Below are 25,555 nucleotides of genomic sequence, written 5' to 3' on the forward strand. Positions count from 1 at the left end.
TTAAACGTACATTTCTTAATGTTTTAGAATTTTTTATATTTTTTATAAATTTGTAACCCTTTTTTTCTACAGTTCTAACACTAATTGACCGAATTACTCGGGCCTTGCCGGAGTAATCCTCTCGGGCCAAGACTCTTTACGTGGTCGGAGTCACACTATCTAACGGTGAGTCAATCAATTGATTGTTTGCCAACTCTTTGTGGCGTGAAAGAATGCAACCTATTCCATCGCGGTTAAATAATTTTTGTTTATATATTTTATTAGTTATTATATTATTATATTAAATTGTGTTTCATTTGTGAAGTAAGCACGAAGCATACGAGAGACGCGCGTTTCTCTGTTTTCTCTTCCCAAATATATTTAAATAAGTATTTTCAATACCCAGCAAATAGGACTGACTATTATTGATTTGGATCAAGCACCTTTTTGGTTTTTCTTTTTTGTTAAATTGCTTTCCTGTTTTTTCTTTTCATTTTTTTTTTGTTTCAAAGTTGATTAGATTTTTCAGGTTTAAAGTCAACTTCTTTTGTTTTTTCCCAATCCAGGAGAAAGCAATTCGGAAAATATTAATTACAGTAAATCTAAGCTGATTCAACTATATTTTCTCTTAGCGATATGCATTCCACTAGTTTCAGCCATGTTTTGGCAATTCATTTATGGAAATGAAAAGCATCTCTCTCTGCTGCCAATTTCCAATTGGATGACACATCATTTTCTGAAAGAGAGAGAGTTGTTTTTCCATTTAATGTTTGTCTAATCGTCCATGTAGCAATCAGCATCTCAAACACTCTGTGAATTTCATATTCCTTGATACTCTTGTGGGAACCGTGCTGTCAAGCTCACATATGAAGGATGCTTGTTTAATCATAAAGTAAACTTTCTTGAACTAATGTTTCTTATATTTTTGTATAAAATAAAACAACATTCATGCACCACACCAATGTATTTATTTTTTTATTTATTGAATTCTAATCTGTTCAATTTATATTTATGGTCTCTTTGCTCATGTTTATCACGCTACACAGGAATTCGACATAAGCATTGTCCTCTCATATCTCCATTATGAGCATTCTTTCTCAATACATTGTTAAGGAGAGGATAATTGTGGACTCTGATCAGAGTACGTGTGGCATATTTATTTTCTTTTGAATTTATTCGTCGTTTTGCTTCCTTTGTGAATGTTCCTAAGAACCACATTTTTCTTTTCCACTGTCTGTCCATCTTCATGCTGTTGATTTGTACTGAAATTCTTTGTAGTTATGGGCTTTCATAGAGCTATAAAGTAACTGAATGATTAATCGGTAAGATAGGTAAGGATTGTAGGACTATGAGTGAGTGCCACTTGTAAACTCATAGAGTTGTGAAAAAAAAAGAAAATGGAGATGGATATTGTTGAACTCCTTCCATGGTGCATGAATTGCTGCTTTTGGCTAAGATCACGTAGAGTTTCATATCAATGTGTGGCTGGTATGTCGATAATTCTATAGGTAGTTGGTTTTCCATTTTAGATGTACAGAATAGCAGATTTATGTTTGGCTGCAGGATAGGATAATGAGAAAAGGAAAAAGTTAGTTGACATCAACAAGGTGCTGGTTTTGGACCTTAGGTCCATTCTTACCATCTCTCACATTTTCTTCATGTTTCTCTGGTTTCATCAGACAGACTGCACAACTGGAGATTGGTGTCATATCATCCAGTTCATGAAAATGAACTTGGCCAACTCCTTAGTCTTCTGATTTGTCCCTCGTCATCACTTGACATATCTTAGCACTCCTCAACTCATAAACCTAAACTGACTTGCTTGCAAAGTTGAAGTATTAGAATGATAGATGTATTATCTTCTTTTTTAAAGAAATAAAAGGCTTGTAGCTTTAGCTGAAGCCAGGTGATGTTAGATAAGAAGGGTTTGGCCAACTTCTCAGAAGCAGCCGACCCCTTTGAATATCGAGTTCTTGATTTAACTAACTTTCAGAAATAATAATAATTTTCCGAGATGATAAAATCATCATCTATATAGAGATTTGTGGGAGAATAGAATATGCATCACTAAAACATATGATTGGAAACATGTAGTTTTTTTCCTTATTTTATTTTATTTTTTTTGCGCTAAATAGGTATAGAAAATGTTATGATTATCCTGAAGACAAAGGAGTGACAAGAGTGCAAGTTATGGACCTTTTGTAGAATAGAGATCCTACTCTTTTTGGATGTCAGAATGAACAAGAGAATGAAGAGATTGAATTCATGACATAGTAAAAGGAGGTTAAGTCTGATATAATATGACTTGTACGTAGCTACTCTCTTATAATGTACCAAGAGATGTCGCTAGAAAGATTAGGATGCAAGAGGAGGACAATACTAGCTAATACACAGGAAATATGTGACTTGACTGCACATTGGTATCACTTCTTGTTTTGGGAGATATTACACGCACAGCTCTTTGCCTTCGAGCTATTCAGAATACACAAAATGCTGCAAACAACAACTCAGCTACCATATATACCCAAAAATTAATAACTCAGTTACGAAATTATGTCATGCCAACAATATTATTTTAATCAAAGTAAGATGTGCTGATAGCTCCAGATGCGCATGAGCTTTGGCTAATTTTGTTTGTTATTGTCCACTCAGGAAGCTAGCATTAGGAATTTTAGAATAGGTGATAACTTTTGGAATTGTGAATAGCTTGTGGAAAGTGCCCTGTTAAGTGAATGTCTGTTGTCTTCACAAAAATTTTTCTAGACAGGCACCATGGTCATTTGTTGGGTTCACAACCTAGTCAAAATACATATTATCCTTTCTATTCTATTTTGTAATAAGTTAGGATAAGTTACACAATTTTGAAGCAATTTTGTTGATGGAAGAACTATTCAACCCATGTAGGTCATTCTCAACGTTCACAACATAGTCAAAACACATATTATCCTTTCTATTTTATTTCTTAAATTTTTTAGTTTAAGTTACACAATTTTGAAGCAATTCTGTTGATGGAAGACCTATTCACCCATATAAGAATATCGCACATGTTCAGTATTGCTTATAGTATGACTGTTATATTCGGTAGCATTATCTACTGATTAACAGACACTGTTATGTCCATCTTGTATTTTACCTAGAGTCTGTTAATTTGTTGATCATTTGATAATAATGGTCAGATATGTGGGGCTATCACATTATTTATGACATTCTTTCTTTTCTTCATGTTCTTATGTATGACTGTCGAGACTTGTTCTGGATGTGAAACAATTATCCCGCGATCATCACAATTATTTATTTTGGTCATCGTAGATGAAGTTTTTAAAATAAAGATTTTTTATACTGTTTAGGAGCCGTCATGCGGCCTGCTGGTTATGCCTGTTCAGGAACCCTGGAATCTGATGTGGAGCTACCTGCGCTCTTTAAAACAATTGCATCAGATTTAATAGCTGGCTTCGACAATGGAAATGCTGACTTTGACCATCCCTTCCAACCAAGAAGCACTGCTAGAGCCCATTCTTCAGCAGACCTTAATTTGGCAGAAGTAAGGCCAGTTTGGCATGAAATGATTCACACATATTGATTGTAAATTTAAATTCAACAGATCCGACATTCGTCGTCAAGAAACATGTTAATGGTGTCAGTCCAATCTGGGTATCATATTCATGTGTGTTGAATATGAGTTTGTGAAATGTTTTCTCCTGTTGTCCTTATTGCATAAGATTGGTCATGAAACTCTTGCTTTAAAAGGTCAAATTAAGTGACATGGCTGTGTTCACGTTGATACTATCCGCTTCCTAAAAACAATTAACAACTTGGTCAAGGAAAGGTTCTACTTAAGTCAGGCACAAGAAATTATTATGAACTATAAATAGATCTCAAATAAATAGATCTCAACATAAATTCCCTTAATAATAGGATAATGGTAGTGTGCATTTGTGTCTTGATGCTGTGGTGTGTGGATGTGCATGTGCAGATCTGTATCTGTGTAAGCATTTCCTCTGTAGAATACAGTATCAAAGCTGTAATCAGAATTATACAATATAAATCTGTTTTTCCTGAAGCATGGAAAATTTATCCGCAGAATCCCTTAAGGAGGGTTCAGTTTCATATGGTGTATACGTTAACATGAACTCGGTTTGTTGTAGTAACTATATGAGGCTCTGATGTCTTCAGCCTCTTTATTTTATTTATTATAATTTCCTTACATTGTTCATCTATTCCTGTTTCTAATTTGGATTGAAGGATTCAGCAGCAATAGGAAACAATTCTCATAGACCCACAATGTCCTCAATGAAACCATCAGATGCATTCATGACTTCACACCGATCTTCACATCAACCTTACTGTCAACCTAGTACTCTGGTGCATCTCTCTAGCAGTCACAGCTGTCATCTTCTCAGTCTACATCCTAAAACTTCTATTCTATATCGAAGCCGTTAGGAGAGAATACTACCACCCATTTCGAGTAAACTTCTTTTTTGCCCCATGGATAGCCTTGATGTTTCTAGCACTAGGCATGCCACCTTCTCTCTCTAGAAAACTGCATGGTTCAATTTGGTATGTTCTCATGGCACCCATCTTTATCCTTGAGCTTAAAATCTATGGGCAGTGGATGTCTGGGGGTCAACGTAGGCTTTCTAAGGTAGCAAACCCCTCAAACCACCTTTCAATTGTGGAAATTTTTGTGGGTGCTCCTTTGGGTGCCTCATTAGGACTGAAGGAGGGGCCAACCTTCTTCTTTGTTGTGGGGTTGGCGCACTATATAGTGCTCTTTGTGACTCTGTATCAGAGGCTACCAACCAATGAGACATTGCCCAAGGATCTTCATCCGGTGTTTTTTTTGTTTGTTGCTGCCCCTAGTGTTGCTTCTATGGCATGGGCCAAGATCCAGGGGGATTTCGACTATTTCTCGAAGATCATTTACTTCACTGCTCTCTTTCTCGATGGTTCACTGGTACTCTCTCTCTCTCTCTCTCTCTCTCTCTCTCTCTCTCTCTCTCCACCTTTATTTGTATGTGTGTGTGTGGCACACACGTAAGGTATTTTGATCCTCCTCTGTGCTTGTAACACAGCAGGCATTTTGCACCTGTGATACACAGGAAATTTTGCTCCATTTAGGATTACTCATAAGTTCATTTCATTGGTCAATTGCAAGCTGTTAGGCTGAATTTCTTTCGAGGATTCAGGTAATTTCAGAATGAGAAATCAATTGCATTTTCTCATAATTGATATTTTCTGGTTTTTCTACTCTCTATTTCTTCCTACATCATGCGCCACTATTATGATTATTTGCTGTGACCCCCCTGCTCACTCTTTGTTGTTGTTGGGCAGGTTCTCATTGGCATGGTGGGCTTATACATTTCCAATGACTGAAGCTGCTGTAGCTACCATCCGATACTCTGACAAAGTCCAACATCCCATAGCCCAATCCCTCTCCATCATTCTTTCTCTCGTTGCATCACTCATAGTTACTGCATTGCTCCTCACCACTCTCTTCCATGGCTTCATCCTTAGTGACCTTCTCCCTAATGACATTGCCATCGCCATCTTCCGTAACCGGTCAAAGCCACACAAGAAACACTCTCACAAAAAACATGAGGATACCAAGGCAAACGATTGCAGTAATACTGGAAGCAGTCCTGATAGCGTTAATAGGAAAGGCGACAACCATGGCTCTGCTATTCACATCTGCTAAAACTGAAACTTCGATTGAGGCTGAGGTTGTTTTGGTAGAGGGAAATAGAATGATTTTATTATACATGGTTTTGCAGAGGAAAGACATGAGATGGGAGTATATTTCAGTAAGACTGGTTGCTGTAATCTAGAGCCATGTCGACTGTTGAGATGCCTGAAGCTTCTTATGTAAGTGGTTGCGGCATTACTAGTGTACAAGATATCAGAGTTAGTGCAACGCTTAATGTGCTTGTTTTTACTCTCTATCTCTCTCTCACAGAGGCACATACACACAGTCACCCTGCTCTTTGTAACACATGCAAACACTCAACAGACGTCTATCTCAAACCTGTAAAGTCTTTTCTCTTTTTTTTTTCTTTTAAATGTGAAGAACTTTATTAATAATAAAAAAAAAAAGCATATAATAGTTGAATGAATCGATAGTTATAACCAAGTACTCTTATTATATTTAAATTTGGAGAAGTATAAGGAACTCTGTCATAACTGTTGGCTTGGACTTAGCGAGAAACATATTGGGTGAGGGAGGTTAGGGGGTCAGAATCCTTCAAGTTTATCAAAATTCCCAAACAAGCTGACTAAGACTTTCTTTTTTAATTTTTCCTGAAATGTGATGGAAGTTAACTTTCTAGTTGTAGTTTAAATAAGCTAGGAGTGCAGAGTTCACCCAACAATGCCTATGCATCTCTTTGCAAAAGTATGCTTCAGCTTTTGGACACTTCATTTCTCTCTCTCTCTCAATTTACAGAAGTCTCTTTAAGATTAGGTCCTTCAAGATAATTGTTCTTGTGTTTGTTCAATACCTGCTCTCTTTGGACTTTAGATTTTTGTAAGATTAGGTTGCTTTGACTTGATTACATCCATCCGTTTCAAAGAAGAATCCCCATTGTTCCATGAGTGTGCTCTCTCCAAAAAAAAAAAAAAAGAACAAACCAGAGGAAACTAGAAATCGCCCAAAACAATAACTTATTTGTGTTTTGGTTGAAATCAGGTCATTTGTTTGTGGCTTTTAATTCCCTTTTTTTGTGCAATTAACAGACCTTTTTTATTTTCTTTTTTCTCATTCAAATTAGGCTTTTGTGCTAAGATAGCTAATATTTTAAAAAAAAAATCCTTGGTGATATAAATTTGACCATATACAAAAACGAGGATGAGGAATTAGCTATTCTAGTTGTATAACCCTCAATGGGAAGAATATTTTACCATTTACTTTCTATTCATAATTAAGATAGGTTAATTTTTCTTTTTACTTTTTTCTTCTTTTTTTTCTTTTTTTTTAATTTTTTTTTTTTTTTCAATGGACTGGAAGGATGGGAATTCACTTGCAACGATTGTGCCTTTTTGATAACATTGAATGTAGGGTTTCTTATTGAGCTTCATAATTTGGATACAGAGGCCGAACGCTTATTCTCTCTCTCTCTTTTTGTCATTTGAGATGTACCGATCCGAAAGAAAATGCATGTATTATATGTTGTTTGCCGTGGATGGGTCTCTATCTCAATCTTTTATGTTTAATGTGTCTTTTTGGTATTTTGCAGCTTGACTCAATTAAGTTCAAATGGAACCACATTCTTAATTCAGTTAATGGGCGTTTTAGGGCCCTCTATTTTTGCATACGTGGAAAGCTAGCTTGGTCCATACCCTGTTTTTGGAAGTCTAATTACTATCCAATTTTCAAGCTTTGTATTTCCAATAGTTTAGAACTAGTTGTATAGTGGATGAATGAAATATACTAGCAATGAATTCTATTTTATTTAGGGGACCTATAAAGTGAGGAAATGTTATATTTTTTTTTTTGGTATGTATTTTTACTAATAGATACTCCATTTCAAAGAGAAGCTATTTGTTATGGATAACTCTTGCGCGAGACTTGTAATATATTTGGTAAGACTTGAATAACAAAAGGGAGATTTGGGTACTTGAAATTTGAGTTTTTTTAATTTTTTTCTTATTTGTCGAGCAGAAAACATGCACGTCCATTTACTAGTTGACCTTGCTTTGTGCTTTAAAAAGTATGTAGGAGTTTTTTTTCAAGAGGATTTTCTTTTAAGAGGTAGCCCATGCAAATCAATCAACCACCTTTCAAAGCTAATGGTCCTAGATGAGAGAGAGAGGTAATCCAATGTGCGAGATGAGCTAATGGTCCTAGATGAGAGAGAGTGGTAATCCAATGTGCTAGATGAAAGAGAGAGAATTATGCGGTTCTACTATGCACAAATGCTTCACCCAGTAATATCTTGGCATGTGGCCATGTGAGAATGGACTCATGCTGCAAAGCTAAAGTGTCGTACCCGTTCTAGTGTGTAAGCACTTTGTACAATCTCTTTTGTTCTGGTGTGTAAGCACTTTGTACAATTTCTTTTCTGTTTCAGATGGACAGGGAGTGGCCATTGTGAGATTGGGATCATGCCACAAAGCAAACGTGTCGTACCCGTTCTGGTGTGCAAGCACTTCATACAATCTCTTTTCGGTTTCAGATGGACAGGGGGTTGCCATTGTTAAGAGGTGCGATAAGTGTAGCAATCTGCAATTTTTTCGCATTCAAATGTATGCCAGCCTCCAAATGTGCCTTTCTCGGAACCTTAACAAAAGAACATCTTCATCTCCGGAATTAGATTAAGAGAATTTCACAATTTGGTACACACGGAGGTTCCTTTCTATGAGATCACAAACTCCTGCCCATTGTCCCCTTTGAGATTTGGAGCAATGATAAAGAATTGGCAAAAGATGTAATGAGATCTGCTCATCTTCAAGAAATGTCATCCTGATAATCCATATATACTATACACAGGGAAAGACAGGTGATCAAATTAACAGTCACGATCCATGTTCCATTTATCCATGACAACTTTATACACTTGCTAACTGAAACCCAAAACTCTCTCTCCACTCGATGTACAAGGGAGAACATCAAGCAAGCTAGAGACAGAAGAAGAATGTCTCATGCCAAAAGTACACCACAAACATAAAAAATACCAAAACTGTCTCATTCCAAAAGGATAAGAAGGTCTCATACCAAAAGTATACCACAACCACGGAAAATACCAAAACTGTCTCATACCAAAAGGATACTGCAAACAAACAAACAAAACAAAACAAAAAAAAGAAAGGATACTGCAAACAAAACAAAAAAAAGACCAACACTTCCCAAAATATTGCTCAAAAAAGAATCCCATTAATTAAATCTTTAAACTCCAGTGTACTCTAAAATATAGTTAAGAAAAAATAGCCCCATTAATAGACACAACAAACGGATATTTTTAGAGAGAGTCAGGCAGCTTGAATCTCCTCATGAACCCATGACTCCTCTCAACTCAAAGCCACGTGTCTTCCATTGTCCTCAGTCAATGTAAGACTTGGAACCTTCAAGCTGTTGTTTTGTATGCAAAGTGAATAGGCACACTTACACTGCTTAAAGCCGCACCTTTAATATCCATAGCGGTCATTACTAAAATGAATTGCACTTTGTATGGGTTATACATCCATACCTACACAATTTACAAGATGGCCAGAGAAGAAAACAATTTACTAAACATAACTCATTGCAAGGCACGTAGCAATGACATGGGAACTATGAGAATGGGATTGAGGCATCGGTGGTCGGGGCTAGATAACATGATGTCTTATGCTCCATTCTACTGTTAACATCCTAGGTGACTACAAATGCATCAATTTACCAGTGTGAAATAAAGTTACAAACAGCCAGCGATATTACACTTTGCAATAACATCACAAAAAAGCTATCAGTGGGTTTTCACTTTATAAGTTTAAAAACCTATCAGTGGGTTTTCACTTTGTAAGTTTAAAAAAAAAACCCTGAAACTCACTAATAAGTCACCGGTTAATCATTGATGTACAGGTATTGGGATTATTTAGCTTAAAAACTCCAAAACCAAAATCATTGGTTTGCATTTTTTATTTTTTATTTGTTAAAAATCCAACAGCCCAAATCATTATAGTAGGTTTAGGGGTTTCTTTAGGATCAAAAACCCAAATCATATATTTGCATGTTTGGGGGACTTTGTAGTTCTTGTATTTTCCGTTTTTTTTTATGTTTAGGTGGGAGAGAGCAAGCTCATGAAACAATGTAAACTCTTCTTTATTAAAATCGACGGTATGTGATCGGGCCAAACTAACCTAATCTTGCAAAAATATTAAATTTAATGAACAATCACAAGAATAATTATCTTGAAGGACCTATTCTTAGAAACAACTCTGTAAATTGAGAGAGAGAGAGAGAGAGAGGAAATTTGAGAGCCAACAAATTCGAGCGACTTACCTGAAGCCTCAAATTTACAAAACTAGAACTATACAAAGAAAAATAAAATAAAATAAAAAACTGAAGGCAGAAAGAAATCTCATATTTGGAGAGTGAAACAACTCTAAAAAGAATCTACAAAGTACCCATAAACTTCAGAGAAATAAACCCTAAATCAAATATTTTACTTACTTGACCTTGAGCATGAAGTTCCTAGGGCACGGAAAATCATTAAATGCGCAGCCCTTATTTAAGCCATTGGATACATGTGCCCTAACCTTGAGCTCTTGGTGGGGAGTTCTTCTCCTCTTAGGTCCAAAGAGAATGGGAGAGAGAGAGGGGAGGGGAAGAGAGAGGGAAGAGACGGGTGCAGAGCGAGGGAATTCTAGGGACATATTGCCCACATTGAAGATTTGAACTTCAAATTTCAAATGGTCCTTCTAAATTTCAAAAAGGAAAAAAAAAAAACAAATTTGAGTTTAACATCAGCCATTGGATTTTAATTGATCTGATGGCTTACATTAATCGAATACATCATTGCATCATATTATAGCGCAAGGTTGCATGAAATCACTCTTTTATATATATATATATCCATTGGATTTTAATTGATCTGATGGCTTTCATTAATCGAATACATCATTGCATCATATTATAGCGCAAGGTTGCATGAAATCACTCTTTTATATATATATATATATATATATATATATATATATATATATATATATATATATAAAAGTGAAAATGAACAGTGATTTCGTCTATATTCATCATCGTCCAAAGTTCATTGCACGGTCACGATTGTCTAGTAGTGTTTCAATTTTCATTTATTTTCTATAAATCAGAATGATCTGAAATTTGGAACGTGTGTACATCTTAATAAGGGGCGCCTAATAAAAACATGAAAAAAATATTTCGTAAAATATAAATATACCAAAATACCCCCGTAAATTTTCAGGGGCATTTAGTCAATTTATATTTTACGAATTAAAATACTACGCAAAGCCTATAGGCGAAAATGAACAGTAATTTCGCCTATACTCATCACCGTCCAAAGTTCATCGCACAGTCACAGTTGTCTAGTGGTGTTTCATTTTTCATTTTTTTTACAAATTGGAATGATCTAAAATTTGGAACGTGTATTCATCAAAAATAGGAAAATCTAATAAAAATATAAAAAAATAATTCACAAAATATAAATTGACCAAACTATATTACAGAGGCATTTTGGTCAATTTATATTTTGTAAAATATCTTTTTCATATTTTTATTAGGTGCGCCTCACTAAGATGTACACATGCTCTAGATTTCATAATATTCTGATTTATATAAAAAAATTAAAATTGAAACATTACTAGACAATCGTGATCATGCGATAAACTTTGGACGGTGATGAGCATAAGCAAAATTCACTATTTATTTTCGCCTATAGGTATTGGGAAGAATTTTTTCTTTTTTTTATATTTTTATTAGATTCTCCTATTTTTATGAATACACGCTCCAAATTTTAGATCATTCCGATTTGTAAGAAAAAAATGAAAATTTAAACACTACCGGACAACTGTGACCATACGATGAACTTTGGACGGTGATGAGCATAAGTTAAAGCACTATTTATTTTTGCCTACCTATTTTTTATGAACACACGCTCCAAATTTCAAATCATTCCGATTTGTAGAAAAAAAATAAAAATCGAAACACTGTCGGACAACTGTAACTATGCGATGAACTTTAGACGGTGATGAGCATAGGTGAAATCACTATTCATTTTCGCCTATAGGAGTTGCGTGATATTTTCCTATATATATATATATATATATATATATATATATATATATATATATATGGATAATCTAAACTTCACAACCCTTCAAATTACAAAGATTAAAGATAGAGAGAGTTGTGAATGATGGATTTTGTGAATGATGGATTTTTTAATTTTGTAATCTATTGTTTAAAAAAAGTTAGCTTTTATGATATCTTCATCATTAAGTAAAGGTAATTTTGTAAATATTACTACATGACAAGGGCACTCTACCATTGAAATTAAGCGTAAAATTAAAATTTTTATTAAAAGACAATGGCACTCTACTATTGAAATTACAGAAAACTAACTTCCAAAATGCCATTGTACTTTTGTAAAAATTTTAATTTTATCATTGCTTACTAGTTAAGTTACCTATTAAAATAATTTTTTAAATAAAAAGTAATCATCTTTTTTATATATACACCCATCACAACCCCTTCTAACTTTAACATTTGTATTTTCAATGGTTGTTAACTCTAAACAAACTCATATATATATATATATATATATATATATATATATATATATATATATATATATATATATATATATATATATATATGAGCTAGTGGGCTCACCCTAGCATCTTCAATATATATATATATATATATAGGTGCGGTTTGTATAGAGCCTAAGCTCTAAACAATCAAATTAGAGCCTCCCTTCAAATAGTGGCGAGAAATGTGGTGTCAATGATGGAAATCTTTGTGATAGCCTTAAAACATATTTTCATATTTATTTATAAAGTTTAAAGCCTCAAAAATAGTGTAGATGGATAGATCTATGAAAACTTGAAAATTGACGGACAAAAAATGCGTCATAAAATACACTATTTCCAAAACTTGAAACCCTTTTTGTTTTTTTCTCCTGTCCATATATCTTGATGTCAAGATGGTCAATTTGAAGATATTGGGGCATCAAAACAACCACTTCTAGTGAAATTTTTGAGGTAGGCTAATTTGATTATTTAGAGCCTCAGCTCTATATAAACTTTTCAATATATATATATATATATATATATATACAATTTGCTGATAAATTTCCTGATCAAATACTAGATAAAAAAGAACTTCAAAGGTTCTTAGGATGCTTAAATTATGTTAGTGATTTTTATCTATAAGATTTACAAAAGAAGTTGTGATCATAAGTGGTTTAGCTTCTGAGGTTTCTGGTGTATCTACCGGTGGATCAGGACTATATGTTGTGACAAGATGTTTGAATTCTATTTCATCTGTATCTGAATTTTGATGAGATAAATTTTGTAATTCTAAGAGTTTAATTCTATTTTTTAATTGATGAACATCTTTCTTAACTTCTTTAATTTCATGTTTAAGTTCTGAAATAGAAGGTTCTTTTTGTTTAGTAATATGTTGTTCACTAACTATTTTCATAATAGAGGCAAAGTTATTTTCATCAAGTGTTTTACTAATAGGAGCTGTTTTTGCTTTTGTTTTAGCTAGAGTAATAAATTTGGTGATCACAGATCTTGTTTCTTAAGGATTTGTAATTTTTTCGATGAGATCTAAGATCAAATTATCCTCTTGGGAAGCATATGAAGATTATGTGTGGGTATATGACAAGTGCAATTGGACTCTTCCATTTGATGAGATGATTTTGTTTCAGTTGAAGAATCTGAAGAATCAGATGACTCTGTCCATAATAGGTCATCATCTTAGATATTTCCTCTATGTGATTCAGTAGAATCTGAGGATGTGGTATCATAATTGATTATATTATATAATTTTGATTTGATTGAATCATCTAGGTGTAATGCTTTGATTTTCTTTTTTAACTTGCATTGGTGTTTGTAATGGCCAACTTTTCCACATTTATAACATACTGGTAGTTTCTTTTTATTTTTAGTATTTGGAGAAAACTTTTTTATAAATTTTTGTTTAGACTTTTTATATTTTTTATGTACTTTATTGGATCTATATTTGTCTTTTTTGTCTTTTTTCTTTTTCTTATATAACTTTTCAGGTTTATTTTTTCTATCTAAATGATAACCAAATTGCTCACAAAAATCACCAAGTTCTTTATGCTTGGTAATTTGTTGTTTATCAAGTTGTCTTTTGAGTTTAAGATCAGTACATAAAACTAATCCTTCAGCACATATTTCTGCTGATAGTTCTCCAAGTGTATATGCAGAGTATACTATAGCTCCATTATGTTTCTTTCTTAGTCTCTCTTTGAATTTTTCTGCAAATAAGTATGGTAGACCAGCAATAAATTTTTATTTCCAATAGTCTAACTGACAATCTTCTCGTATTAGTAATCTTGAGAAAAAAACATCTTTATACCATTTATAATGGGATAATGTAGGACAACGAAGGTTGGACAGCAGATCTTCAGATCTTGCTGCTAATAGGGCTGTACTTCCTACAAAATGTAATGTAATAGTATATATTAGGGTGTTTACTGCATCACTTTCAGTATAAATTATTTCTTGATTTTGTTCATTTCTAGCAGTCCATTGTCTTGTATTGGTGAGGATTCTATTTTTGGTTTCATCATCAACATAGAAATCCCACCAGCCTTTTAACCAGCCAGTGAATCCATTTACTATTGCTTTGGCAACCTCTTGGTCTAGATTGCCTGCCATTTTATTTACTGACGCAAACATTGTCATATGTCTCATGACATCTAATATTTTTAGTTCAGATAAACCATCTATTGTCCAGTTAACTATTGATCTTCCTGAATAGGAAACAGCTTGTTGTATGGCATCTTCTTCAAGTTGTACATCAACAGGTATAGGTCTCTTATAGTATGGTAAAGCTGTGATTGGTTTCCATATTTTACCGTATGCTATTCTATTTAAATCAATCGGTGAAGTATCCATATGACCATCGATGCGTTGTTTGAGGATACCCCCTAATCCCAATTCTGAGGCGTCACATTCAATTATTTTGAAAGCAGTAGGATGAGGAAGAGAAAGGCTGTAACAATCCTAAAATTTCAAAAAAAAAAAAAAAAAAAAAAAAAAAGAAGAAAAGATGCTTTTAAATAGGTGATGGTCTGTTTGAGTATGATGGTCCTTGGGGACCATCACTATTTTCAAAAACTTTTACGTGGTTTAAAACTTTTGCTGCTGCTTTTGTTTGCAGCCTTTGCAGTTGCTGCTTGCAGCTGGCAATGTCCTTTAGCGGACGTGGTCTTCGTATGTTGAAAACAGACGCTTAACGCGACACCTCAGGTATGAGGTAGAGCGTAATAAAATATTATAATAATACGATATAAGAATTTAAATAGGGGATGTGAGCACTCCCACCCTAAAAAATTTTGAGATCTCTCTCTCTCTCTGGTCCAAACACAGTGAACTCCTCTCTCGAACCTAATTTTTTATCGGAAGCTCCCTCTCAAACATTTGTGGGTAAGTGACATCGTCCTTCTGAAAAATAGTCTATTTTTAATAAATAGTGATATTTCCGTCTAGGATCTTTATTTCATCAGTTTTGTGTGTAAGTGACCTCATTGTCTCGAAAAATAATCCATTCTTTTTAAAAATAAAATGAAATAATTATTTATACTTATTATCATGAATTTTAGGCGTGATAAATTTTATGCGCATGTGACCTCATTATCTTGAAAAATAATATTTTTAATAAAAATTGTGATATTTTATCTATGTTAGAAATTTTGAATGCTGTAAATTAGAAAAATAAATTTATTTATTTTTCTTGTTTATTGTTAGAAATAAATGTGATATTTCTGCTTTTAGTAAAATTGTGATATTTCTTTCTACTGTTCTGAATATTTAGACATTGTAAAATTCATGTGCAAATGACTGCCTTATTATTTAAAAAAATTGACATTTTTGCAATTGATTTTAGTATTGTTGTGAAATGTTTATTTGTGGATTGATATCCCATAAATTGTGATAATTCCGTATTCTTGAATTTTTACAAGAGTTTTTCTATACATATTAAATTGGCAATTATGCTAGAATGCCTTTACAAACTGCTACCTTTCTAAATTTGAGCCCAAAATATTTGATTGGTTATTTTAGAAATGTTATTGAAAGTGACTGTTATTAATGGTTTCAGTGAAATTCATATTAATGATTTCAGTGATATATTGAGTACATGATATTGCTGTTTTCGGATGTTTAAAGAGATTTAGAAATAATTTAAGTATGCAAGTGGACTCATCCGGTTCGCCGGTGAGGTATAAGTGGACCTATCTGGGACGCCGGTAGGGATTAAGTGGACTCATCCGGTATGCCGGTGAGGTATAAGTGGACCTGCAGGGATTAAGTGGACCTATCTGGGATGCCGATAGGGATTAAGTGGACCCATCAGGACGCTGATGGGGTATATAGGTGACCTACTTGGGACGCCAGTAGGGTATTTTGTGAAATCCTTTGAATTATGTACTGCCGTTAAAAGTGTTATAAGCATTTCAATTACTTGGATTATACTTAATTATGCATTTATTGAAAGTGAAACTGTTGATACATTTCTGTTAATAGATCTCATTTTGGAAAATATTGATATCTTTCAATCATGATTATTTTTAGGATTATGATGATCACTTACTGAGTAGCCAAACTCATCAAACTATGGTAAACATTTTTCAGGATAACTGCGGATTCATTTTGAGTGCTAGTCAAGATCAACCTTGGAAGATACTGTTGTTGTGCTAGCTTTTTTTATTTACTTTGTAAGACCTCGCCACTGTAAATTTGTCCTATCAATAGATGTATATATGTTTTGTCTTTCGCATCTCAGGAATAACAGTATTGTAAATTCTTGGGGTGTGACAATTATGGTATCAAAGCAATAGGTTTAAGATCCTTAGGAAATTTAAAAAGAATGTACTTAAAATCACATTTATTGTGTGTACAGACCGGGATAAAGTCAAGATCCAGAATAGCTGAAGCCAATATGGAAGGAATTCACAAAGCCTTGGAAAATATGGTTGCTCTAATGCAACATCAGAAGGAAAACACCAAGGCAGTCAGTTACAGGAAATGGTGGGTGTAATATCGAACAATTTAAGAAATTAAACCCACCTTCTTTTAAGGGTGCTGTAAACCCACTGGAAGCCGAGGGATGGATTATGCAATTGGAAAAAATATTCGAGGTTATGGAATGTCCTGATGATAGGAAGGTGGCCTTGGCAGTTTTTATGTTAGAAGGTGAGGCACAACACTGGTGGCGAATGGCAAAAGAAGTATTGGTCAAAGAAAATAAAACCTTCACTTGGGAAGTATTTCTAGAGGCATTTAATGAAAAATATTTCCCATATTTTATTCGAGACCAAAAAGAAATGGAATTTCTAGAATTAATCCAAATAAATAGGACAGTAGCACAGTACGAGGCCAAGTTTACTGAATTGGCCAGGTTTGCACCACATATGATTAACAATGAGGCAAGAAAGGTGAAGAAATTTGAAAGGGGTCTCAGGCCAGCTATTAGAAGCAGAATATCAGTCTTTAAATTAAGAACTTATGCTGAAATAGTGGATCGTGCCCAAATTGTTGAAAAAGATTTTGAAGATTACCAAAAGACGGAAAATCAGAACAGTCATATTAGACCTACATCATCTAATCGACAACAGTTTGAAAGGCCAAACAAGAAGCCAAGGCCCTCGCCATTTCAAAACCCAATAGAACCATGTAGAAAATGTGGGAAAAATTATGGATCAAGCCCTTGTTATTGGAATACCGGAGCCTGTTTTAAGTGTGGAAAATTGGGACACCAGATTAAAGAATGTCCTAGCTTACAGACACAACAGCTTCCAAAGCAGGGAGAGATAGCTCCAAAGCCTCAGATGAAGGGAAGAGTATTTGCGATTACCGAGCAAGACGCTCATGCCTCAAAATCAGTGATCCAAGGTATTCTTACTATCTTCCAAAAAGTAGCTCATGTTTTGATTGATCCTGGATCTACTCATTCATTTGTGTCACAACACTTTGCATGCCACTTAAAAGTAGAACCAGAATAATTAGAATACATTCTAGAGGTAGCCACACCAATGGGAGATTCAATTAACATCAATATAATGTACAAATCATGTGTAATAAAGATAGAAGAAAATGAACTGTTGGTTGATATAATACTCCTGGAAATTCAAGATTTTGATGTAATCTTAGGCATGGATTGGCTTTCTGCATACCATGCAAGTATTGATTGTTATAAGAAAATTGTTACCTTTAGTATTCCGAATCAACCAGTATTTTACTTCAATGGTGTCAAAGAAGACTCCCCATCATATTTAATCTCTTGTATTCGAGCTAATCGCCTCCTTCAAAAAAGGTGTCAAGGCTTTCTTGCCTATATTAAAGAAGATAAGAAAGAAGAAATAAATTTGGATACCACTCTGGTTATCCGAGAATTTCCCGACGTTTTTTCTGAAGAATTGCTAGGATTACCGCCGGACAGGGAAATTGAATTCTCCATTGAATTAGTGCCAGGGGTAGCACCAATTTCTAAGGCACCTTACAGAATGGCTCCTGCAGAACTTAAAGAACTGAAACAACAATTGGAAGAATTATTAGATAAAGGTTTTATCAGGCTCAGTGTGTCACCTTGGGGTGCTTCAGTACTGTATGTCAAAAAGAGAGATGGGACTATGAGATTGTGTATTGATTATAGACAGTTGAACCAAGTGACAGTGAAAAATAAGTATCCATTACCTAGAATTGATGATTTATTTGATCAATTACAAGGATCACAAGTGTTTTCAAAAATTGATCTTAGATCTGGATACCATCAGCTTAAGATTAAAAGTGAAGATGTACTCAAGACAGCTTTCAGAACAAGGTATGGCCATTATGAATTTTTAGTCATGCCTTTTGGATTAACCAATGCACCAGCTGCATTTATGGATTTAATGAATCGGATCTTTAAGCCCTTTTTGGATAAATTTATTGTGGTATTCATTGATGATATTTTAATTTATTCTAAGAATCAGAAGGAACATGAGCAGCATGTAATGGTATTGCAAATATTAAGAGAAAAGAAATTGTATGTCAAACTTAGTAAATGTGAATTTTGGCTTGAACAAGTGAGATTTTTAGGACATGTCATATCAAAGGAAGGTCTATCAATTGATCCTTCAAAGGTTGAAGTCGTTGTTAATTGGAAACAACCAAGTAATGTGACTGAAGTTCGAAGCTTTTTGGGATTGGCAGGATATTACAGAAAATTTGTAGAAGGATTTTCTCGAATCGCAACCCCATTGACCCGATTGACATAGAAAAATGTCAAATTTGAGTGGACAAGTGAATGTGAGGAGAGTTTTCAAGAACTAAAAGTTCGATTAACTTCAGCACCTATTTTAACTATTCCTGAGGGGAGTGGGGGATTTGTGATTTATAGTGATGCTTCACATAAAGGTTTGGGCTGTGTATTAATGCAATATGGGAAAGTAGTGGCATATGCATCCAGACAGTTGAAAGAATATGAGAAAAAATATCCAATTCATGATTTGGAGCTAGCTGCAATAGTATTCGCTTTGAAAATATGGAGGCATTATCTATATGTTGAGCAATTCGTAATATACACGGATCATAAGAGTTTGAAATACCTTTTCTCTCAAAAGGATTTAAATATGCGGCAGATAAGATGGATGGATTTCTTAAAAGATTATGATTGTACAATCCATTATCATTCAGGAAAAGCTAACGTTGTGGCCGACGCTCTAAGTAGAAAATCTACGGGAGTCTTAGCTCATCTAATGATCAGAGAAATGCGATTGTTAGAGGAAATAGTGGATTGGCATCCAACTCCGTCCATTAATGGTGTGGTAAGTATGATTGCCAATATTAAGGCAGATCCCCAATTAATCCAACAGATTCGATTGGCACAAAAGAAAGACCCTCAGCTTATAACAATTATAGAAGATGTGAAGCAAGGAAAGAGAGATGAATTCTCTATATGTAGTGAGGATTTGCTAAGATTCAAAGGTCGGGTTTGTGTCCCGAATGATGAGAGTGTAAAGAAAGCCATCTTAGAAGAAGCACATCATTCTCATTATACAATACATCCCGGAAGTATTAAAATGTATCAGGACCTGAAGAAAACCTTCTGGTGGAATAATATGAAAAAAGAGGTAGCACTATTTGTGTCTAAATGCTTAACATGCCAGCAAGTGAAAGCTGAACATCAAAGGCCCGCTGGGTTGTTGCAGCCTTTACCGGTGCCAGAATGGAAGTGGGAGCACATCTCTATGGATTTTGTCTCTGGCTTGCCTAGAACAAATTCAGGACATGATAGCATTTGGGTCATTGTGGACCAGTTAACCAAAGCTGCCCACTTTCTACCGATTCGCACGACGTATACTTTGGATCGACTGGCTTAGTTGTACATTAAGGAAATAGTGCGGTTGCATGGAGTTCCTGTCAGTATTGTATCGGACAGGGATACTCGGTTTACTTCTAAATTTTGAGCTAGACTACAGTCAGCCATGGGGACGAGACTCACCTCTAGTACTGCCTTTCACCCCCAAACTGATGGACAATCGGAGAGGACCATCTAAACCTTGAAAGATATGCTGAGGGCCTGTGTTATTGACCTTACAGGAAGCTGGGATGACCATTTACCCCTGATTGAGTTTACTTATAATAATAGCTTCCAAGCCAGTATTCAGATGGCACCATATGAAGCCCTGTATGGAAAGAGATGCAGGTCACCCATATGTTGGGACGAGGTTGGTGAAAGAAAGCTTTTGGGGCCAGAAATTATCCAGATAACCACAGATAAAATAGCATTAATTCGTGAAAGGCTCAGGACAGCTCAGTGTCGGCAAAAGAGTTATGCCGATAATCGAAGGAGAAATCTTGAATTTGAGGAAGGTGATCGAGTTTTCTTAAAAATCTCACCAATAAAAGGCATTATGAGATTCGGCAAGAAAGGAAAGTTGAGCCCACGTTACATCGGACGATTTGAAATCCTGAAAAGAATCGGAGGTGTCGCTTATAGACTTGCCTTACCACCCGAATTGGCAAATGTCCATAATGTCTTTCATCCATCTTCACTACGAAAATATCAGCCCGACCCATCCCATATCTTAAAATATGAACCTTTACCGATCAGAAAGGACCTATCCTTCATTGAGCAGCCAATTTTGATACTGGATAAAAGGGTGCAAGTGTTGCGCAACAAGGAGATTCCTTTGGTCCGTGTATTATGGCAGTACCATTCAAGAGAAGAGTCGACTTGGGAACGAGAAGACGAAATCAGAGAAAAATACCCCTATCTTTTTCACTAATCAGGTACACAAATTTAGAGGACTAAATTTCTTTAAGGGGGGAAGAATGTAACAATCCTAAAATTTCAAAAAAAAAAAAAAAAAAAAAAGGAGAAAAGATGCTTTTAAATAGGTGATGGTCTGTTTGAGTATGATGGTCCTTGGGGACCATCACTATTTTCAAAAACTTTTACTTGGTTTAAAACTTTTGCTGCTGCTTTTGTTTGCAGCCTTTGCAGTTGTTGCTTGCAGCTGGCAACGTCCTTTAGCGGATGTGGTCTTCGTATGTTGAAAACAGACGCTTAACGCGACACCTCAGGTATGAGGTAGAGCGTAATAAAATATTATAATAATACGTTATAAGAATTTAAATAGGGGAGGTGAGCACTCCCACCCTAAAAAATTTTGAGATCTCTCTCTCTCTCTGATCGAAACACAGTGAACTCCTCTCTCGAACCGAATTTTTTATCGGAAGCTCCCTCTCAAACATTTGTGGGTAAGTGACATCGTCCTTCTGAAAAATATTCTATTTTTAATAAATAGTGATATTTCCGTCTAGGATCTTTATTTTATCAGTTTTGTGTGTAAGTGACCTCATTGTCTCGAAAAATAATCCATTCTTTTAAAAAATAAAATGAAATAATTATTTATACTTATTATCATGAATTTTAGGCGCGATAAATTTTATGCGCACGTGACCTCATTATCTTGATCTTTTTAATAAAAATTGTGATATTTTATCTATGTTAGAAATTTTGAATGCTGTAAATTAGAAAAATAAATTTATTTATTTTTCTTGTTTATTGTTAGAAATAAATGTGATATTTCTGCTTTTAGTAAAATTGTGATATTTCTTTATACTGTTCTGAATATTTAGACATTGTAAAATTCATGTGCAAATGACTGCCTTATTATTTAAAAAAATTGACATTTTTGCAATTGATTTTAGTATTGTTGTGAAATGTTTATTTGTGGATTGATATCCCATAAATTGTGATAATTCCGTATTCTTGAATTTTTACAAGAGTTTTTCTATACATATTAAATTGGCAATTATGCTAGAATGCCTTTACAAACTGCTACCTTTCTAAATTTGAGCCCAAAATATTTGATTGGTTATTTTAGAAATATTATTGAAAGTGACTGTTATTAATGGTTTCAGTGAAATTCATATTAATGATTTCAGTGATATATTGAGTACATGATATTGCTGTTTTCGGATGTTTAAAGAGATTTAGAAATAATTTAAGTATGCAAGTGGACTCATCCGGTTCGCCGGTGAGGTATAAGTGGACCTATCTGGGACGCTGGTAGGGATTAAGTGGACTCATCCGGTATGCCGGTGAGGTATAAGTGGACCTGCAGGGATTAAGTGGACCTATTTGGGACGCCGATAGGGATTAAGTGGACCCATCAAGACGCTGATGGGGTATATAGGTGACCTACTTGGGACGCCAGTGGGGTATTTTGTGAAATCCTTTGAATTATGTACTGCCGTTAAAAGTGTTATAAGCATTTCAATTACTCGGATTATACTTAATTATGCATTTATTGAAAGTGAAACTGTTGATACATTTCTGTTAATAGATCTCATTTTGGAAAATATTGATATCTTTCAATCATGATTATTTTTAGGATTATGATGATCACTTACTGAGTAGCCAAATTCATCAAACTATGGTAAACATTTTTCAGGATAACTGCGGATTCATTTTGAGTGCTAGTCAAGATCAACCTTGGAAGATACTGTTGTTGTGCTAGCTTTCTTTATTTACTTTGTAAGACCTCGCCACTGTAAATTTGTCCTATCAATAGATGTATATATGTTTTGTCTGTCGCATCTCCGGAATAACAGTATTGTAAATTCTTGGGGTGTGACAAAGGCATACTAGGGTTTTGACTTTTTGTTTGATTAGTTGAACTGCTTTAGTATGAATATCCGTCCAAGGTGGAGGATTCTTTTTTAATCTATTATGTAAAGGCTTAGCACCATATTGGTTCACTACATAGGCTGGATTCAACCATGCCTAGGAGTGAATCTGAGAACTTATTGTGTCTTGTATCTCTTAGGCATACAAGCACTGTGTTTAACCCTAGACGGGTTAAAGGTTTAATGGCTATTTGTATTAATCCAATGTGCAAATATTTATAATTATTTTCTTTATGTTTTTCAATAATTTTTCTTGATAATAGTTGAAAGTCTTCCTGGTTTTGAGTTACTGATAGACTTTCTTCTACTGTTTTTATAGCATAACCTAATTTGAATTTGAATGATCCTTTATGATAAATATCTTTTATTGGTACTTTAGGAATATTCCAATTTTGGATATGATGTTCAATATCATTGATGATGATCTCTTCTTTATTTTTAACTCTTAAGGTTTGAGATTGAGTTGCAATATTACCTTTAAGATTCCTAATTAAATTTGCCATCTGTAGGTTGCGGATAATGACAATCTGAACGATCAAGGGTCCATCGTGTTCCCCTAAGCGGCTCTTCCTGGCCTTGGCGGGTACTTTGCCTAGACATGTCCTTTCGTCTCTTGCCTTAACTCTCGGACCAACTTTCTTAGATGTAAATTTAAATAGGTTTCTACAGTAATATTGTAACTTTTAACTCTTAATAGTTCACTGTTTTTACTGTTTAGCTCTGATACCAAAACGCGTCGGGATCTACAGTAAAAACATTATATATTGTTTACAATAAGTATGTGAATATTAAGCTGTTATATTTTAGTATTTCTTGTAAAATTCTCTAAAAGTTTAAACATAATAGAATTATGCAAATAAAAGGTATAATTGATATATCTATGACTAACCACTGTGTGTGGTTGAGATTACCTATTTTGATACTAAACACTATTTTGAATTGCATAACATCACATTATATTCTTATATAAAAATTTGTATAGATACATCGAAAAGGAAAACAAAGTGTAAACTTACAGGTTACAAACAAACTATAACAAACTGTATACAAAATATTACAAACTGAAAATCAAACTAACTGTAAACAAATTGTAAAACAAACTTACTGTTTACATATGCAATAACTGGAAAAGAGTTTCCAATGTTGAGGGCAATAGGAAGGGGAGAGAACGAAGATTACAATCACACACGCTAGGAATATGAAAAGGAGGAAAATATAGAACCTGGAAATTAAGGTGAATTATGTGACCTGGTATTCATGAGCTATAAGGTCAAGATAGCTATTGCAGGAGATGGAGCAGGTAGAGGGCAGAAGAGTATCTTCTGAGAGAGAGAGCAATGAGAGAAATGTAGAGAAGAGAGAAGTGCAGAGAAGAGATGAGAGAAGTGCAGAGAGGAAGAGAGGAGAGGAGAGTGTCTGAGGAAGGGCTCCTGGGTGACCTGCCTCTTCTGAGGAATGAGAGGCTCTTATATAGAGGGAAAAAAGAGTGCCTTCGTCACGAAGGAAGGATGACAAGGCATAAAGCAAAAGAGATGTGACATAAAAAATATGTTGTCGGCGAAAGAAGACAAAATGGAAAAGGAAAAGTGAAAAAGCCTTTTGTCTTTGTCGGCACTTGTGGACAAAAAGGCATCCATGAATAGTATGCAACTTTGTCTTTTATATCGGTGCTACAATGGTGGTATCCTTGAATAGTTGTCATTTTGTCTTTTTATGTCGGTGGAGAGCATCTTTGCACAGTCTTGGTTTGTCGTATATTAGGGGAGAGTATCTTGACACAGTCGTGGTTTGTCGTATGTCGGAGGAGAGTATTTTGACATGGTGATATGAGTGAGTGGCAGCAATGAGTCATGGTTTTTGACTGAATTCGTCTGGATCATCTTCTTCTTTAGGGTCTGTTTCTTCTAGGGAAAAGTATCTATTGTTGTGAGTTGGTGATGATTGTACTGTCTCATCTGATGAGACCGGCTTTCTTCCTGCTTCTACAAAGATTTCCTTCATTTGTTGTTCCAAGGTTTCTTTGGAAGCATTAGGGTTTGATTGTAGCATATTTCTCAAATATGTGGGGAAGTCAAAGGAAGTATTGGCTGTATTATGTCCACTTGGACTGGGGTTATATATAGGTTTTGTGGAGGTATGTGTTTGGGAACTATGGTTGTGGGATCCATATTGAAGATGTCCCACCATTTTACTGAAATGGTTTTTCCCAAACGTAGGATATAAGTATGGTCGGCTGTATTATTAACAGAGATTGAGTATTCTCATTTCATAATCCACAGGAGTTGGTATAGTGCCACAAAGTATAGGTGATTGTCTGTATTATCATCACTATTATTGAATATAACGAATTGTTCCTGCACTTTTTGGAAAGCAGGAGGTAAAATTGCAGTAGTTGATCCCCAAACTAAAAACCAATTTTTAAACCAGTTGGGGAATCTTTCGAAAATGGGGAAACAAAACTGAATATACCAACTATGAGTGTTGTTTGGATTTTAGTAATAAAACATTTTATGCCATGCTTCTATGTACTCGGCATACTTGTAATATTTGTATGAAAAATCAGGATTATGTAATTTTTTGCCTTGAGCAGAATTGCAATCCCACTCATCATAAGAAAGCAATTTCTTGATCTGGATTTTTTAATATGCAATTACTCTAGTATTTTGTTGGTAGTAATGGACAATAGAGATGG

At 34.7% G+C, this 25,555-nt stretch overlaps 1 protein-coding gene and 2 long non-coding RNA genes across 4 annotated transcripts; 2 read left to right on the forward strand and 1 right to left on the reverse strand.

Annotated features, from left to right (window-relative positions):
• Positions 1-286: 286 nt before the first annotated feature.
• LOC148783750 (uncharacterized) lies at positions 287-3,763 on the forward strand. The gene is made up of 3 exons (XR_016045794.1): positions 287-871; positions 1,026-1,120; positions 3,327-3,763. It is a non-coding gene; the product is annotated as an uncharacterized LOC148783750 (long non-coding RNA).
• A 537-nt stretch (positions 3,764-4,300) lies between these two features.
• On the forward strand, positions 4,301-5,897 carry LOC18432733 (S-type anion channel SLAH3; the record flags this gene model as incomplete). The annotated part of the gene is made up of 3 exons (XM_088872035.1): positions 4,301-4,932; positions 5,133-5,165; positions 5,311-5,897. Coding segments are annotated over 3 exons (1,029 nt in total), but the record flags the coding sequence as incomplete, so codon positions are not given.
• A 2,578-nt stretch (positions 5,898-8,475) lies between these two features.
• Positions 8,476-10,445, reverse strand: LOC148783751 (uncharacterized). Of its 2 annotated transcripts, none has more exons than XR_016045795.1 (2): positions 10,121-10,445; positions 8,476-9,158 (listed from the first exon to the last, which is right to left on the reverse strand). It is a non-coding gene; the product is annotated as an uncharacterized LOC148783751 (long non-coding RNA). The 2 variants fall into 2 exon arrangements; XR_016045796.1 differs by having other exon boundaries at positions 8,476-9,977.
• Positions 10,446-25,555: the final 15,110 nt, after the last annotated feature.

This window comes from Amborella trichopoda, chromosome 1, assembly GCF_054954075.1.
Source record: "Amborella trichopoda isolate Santa Cruz 75 chromosome 1, AtrichopodaSantaCruz75HAP2 v2.0, whole genome shotgun sequence".
NCBI lineage: Eukaryota > Viridiplantae > Streptophyta > Magnoliopsida > Amborellales > Amborellaceae > Amborella > Amborella trichopoda.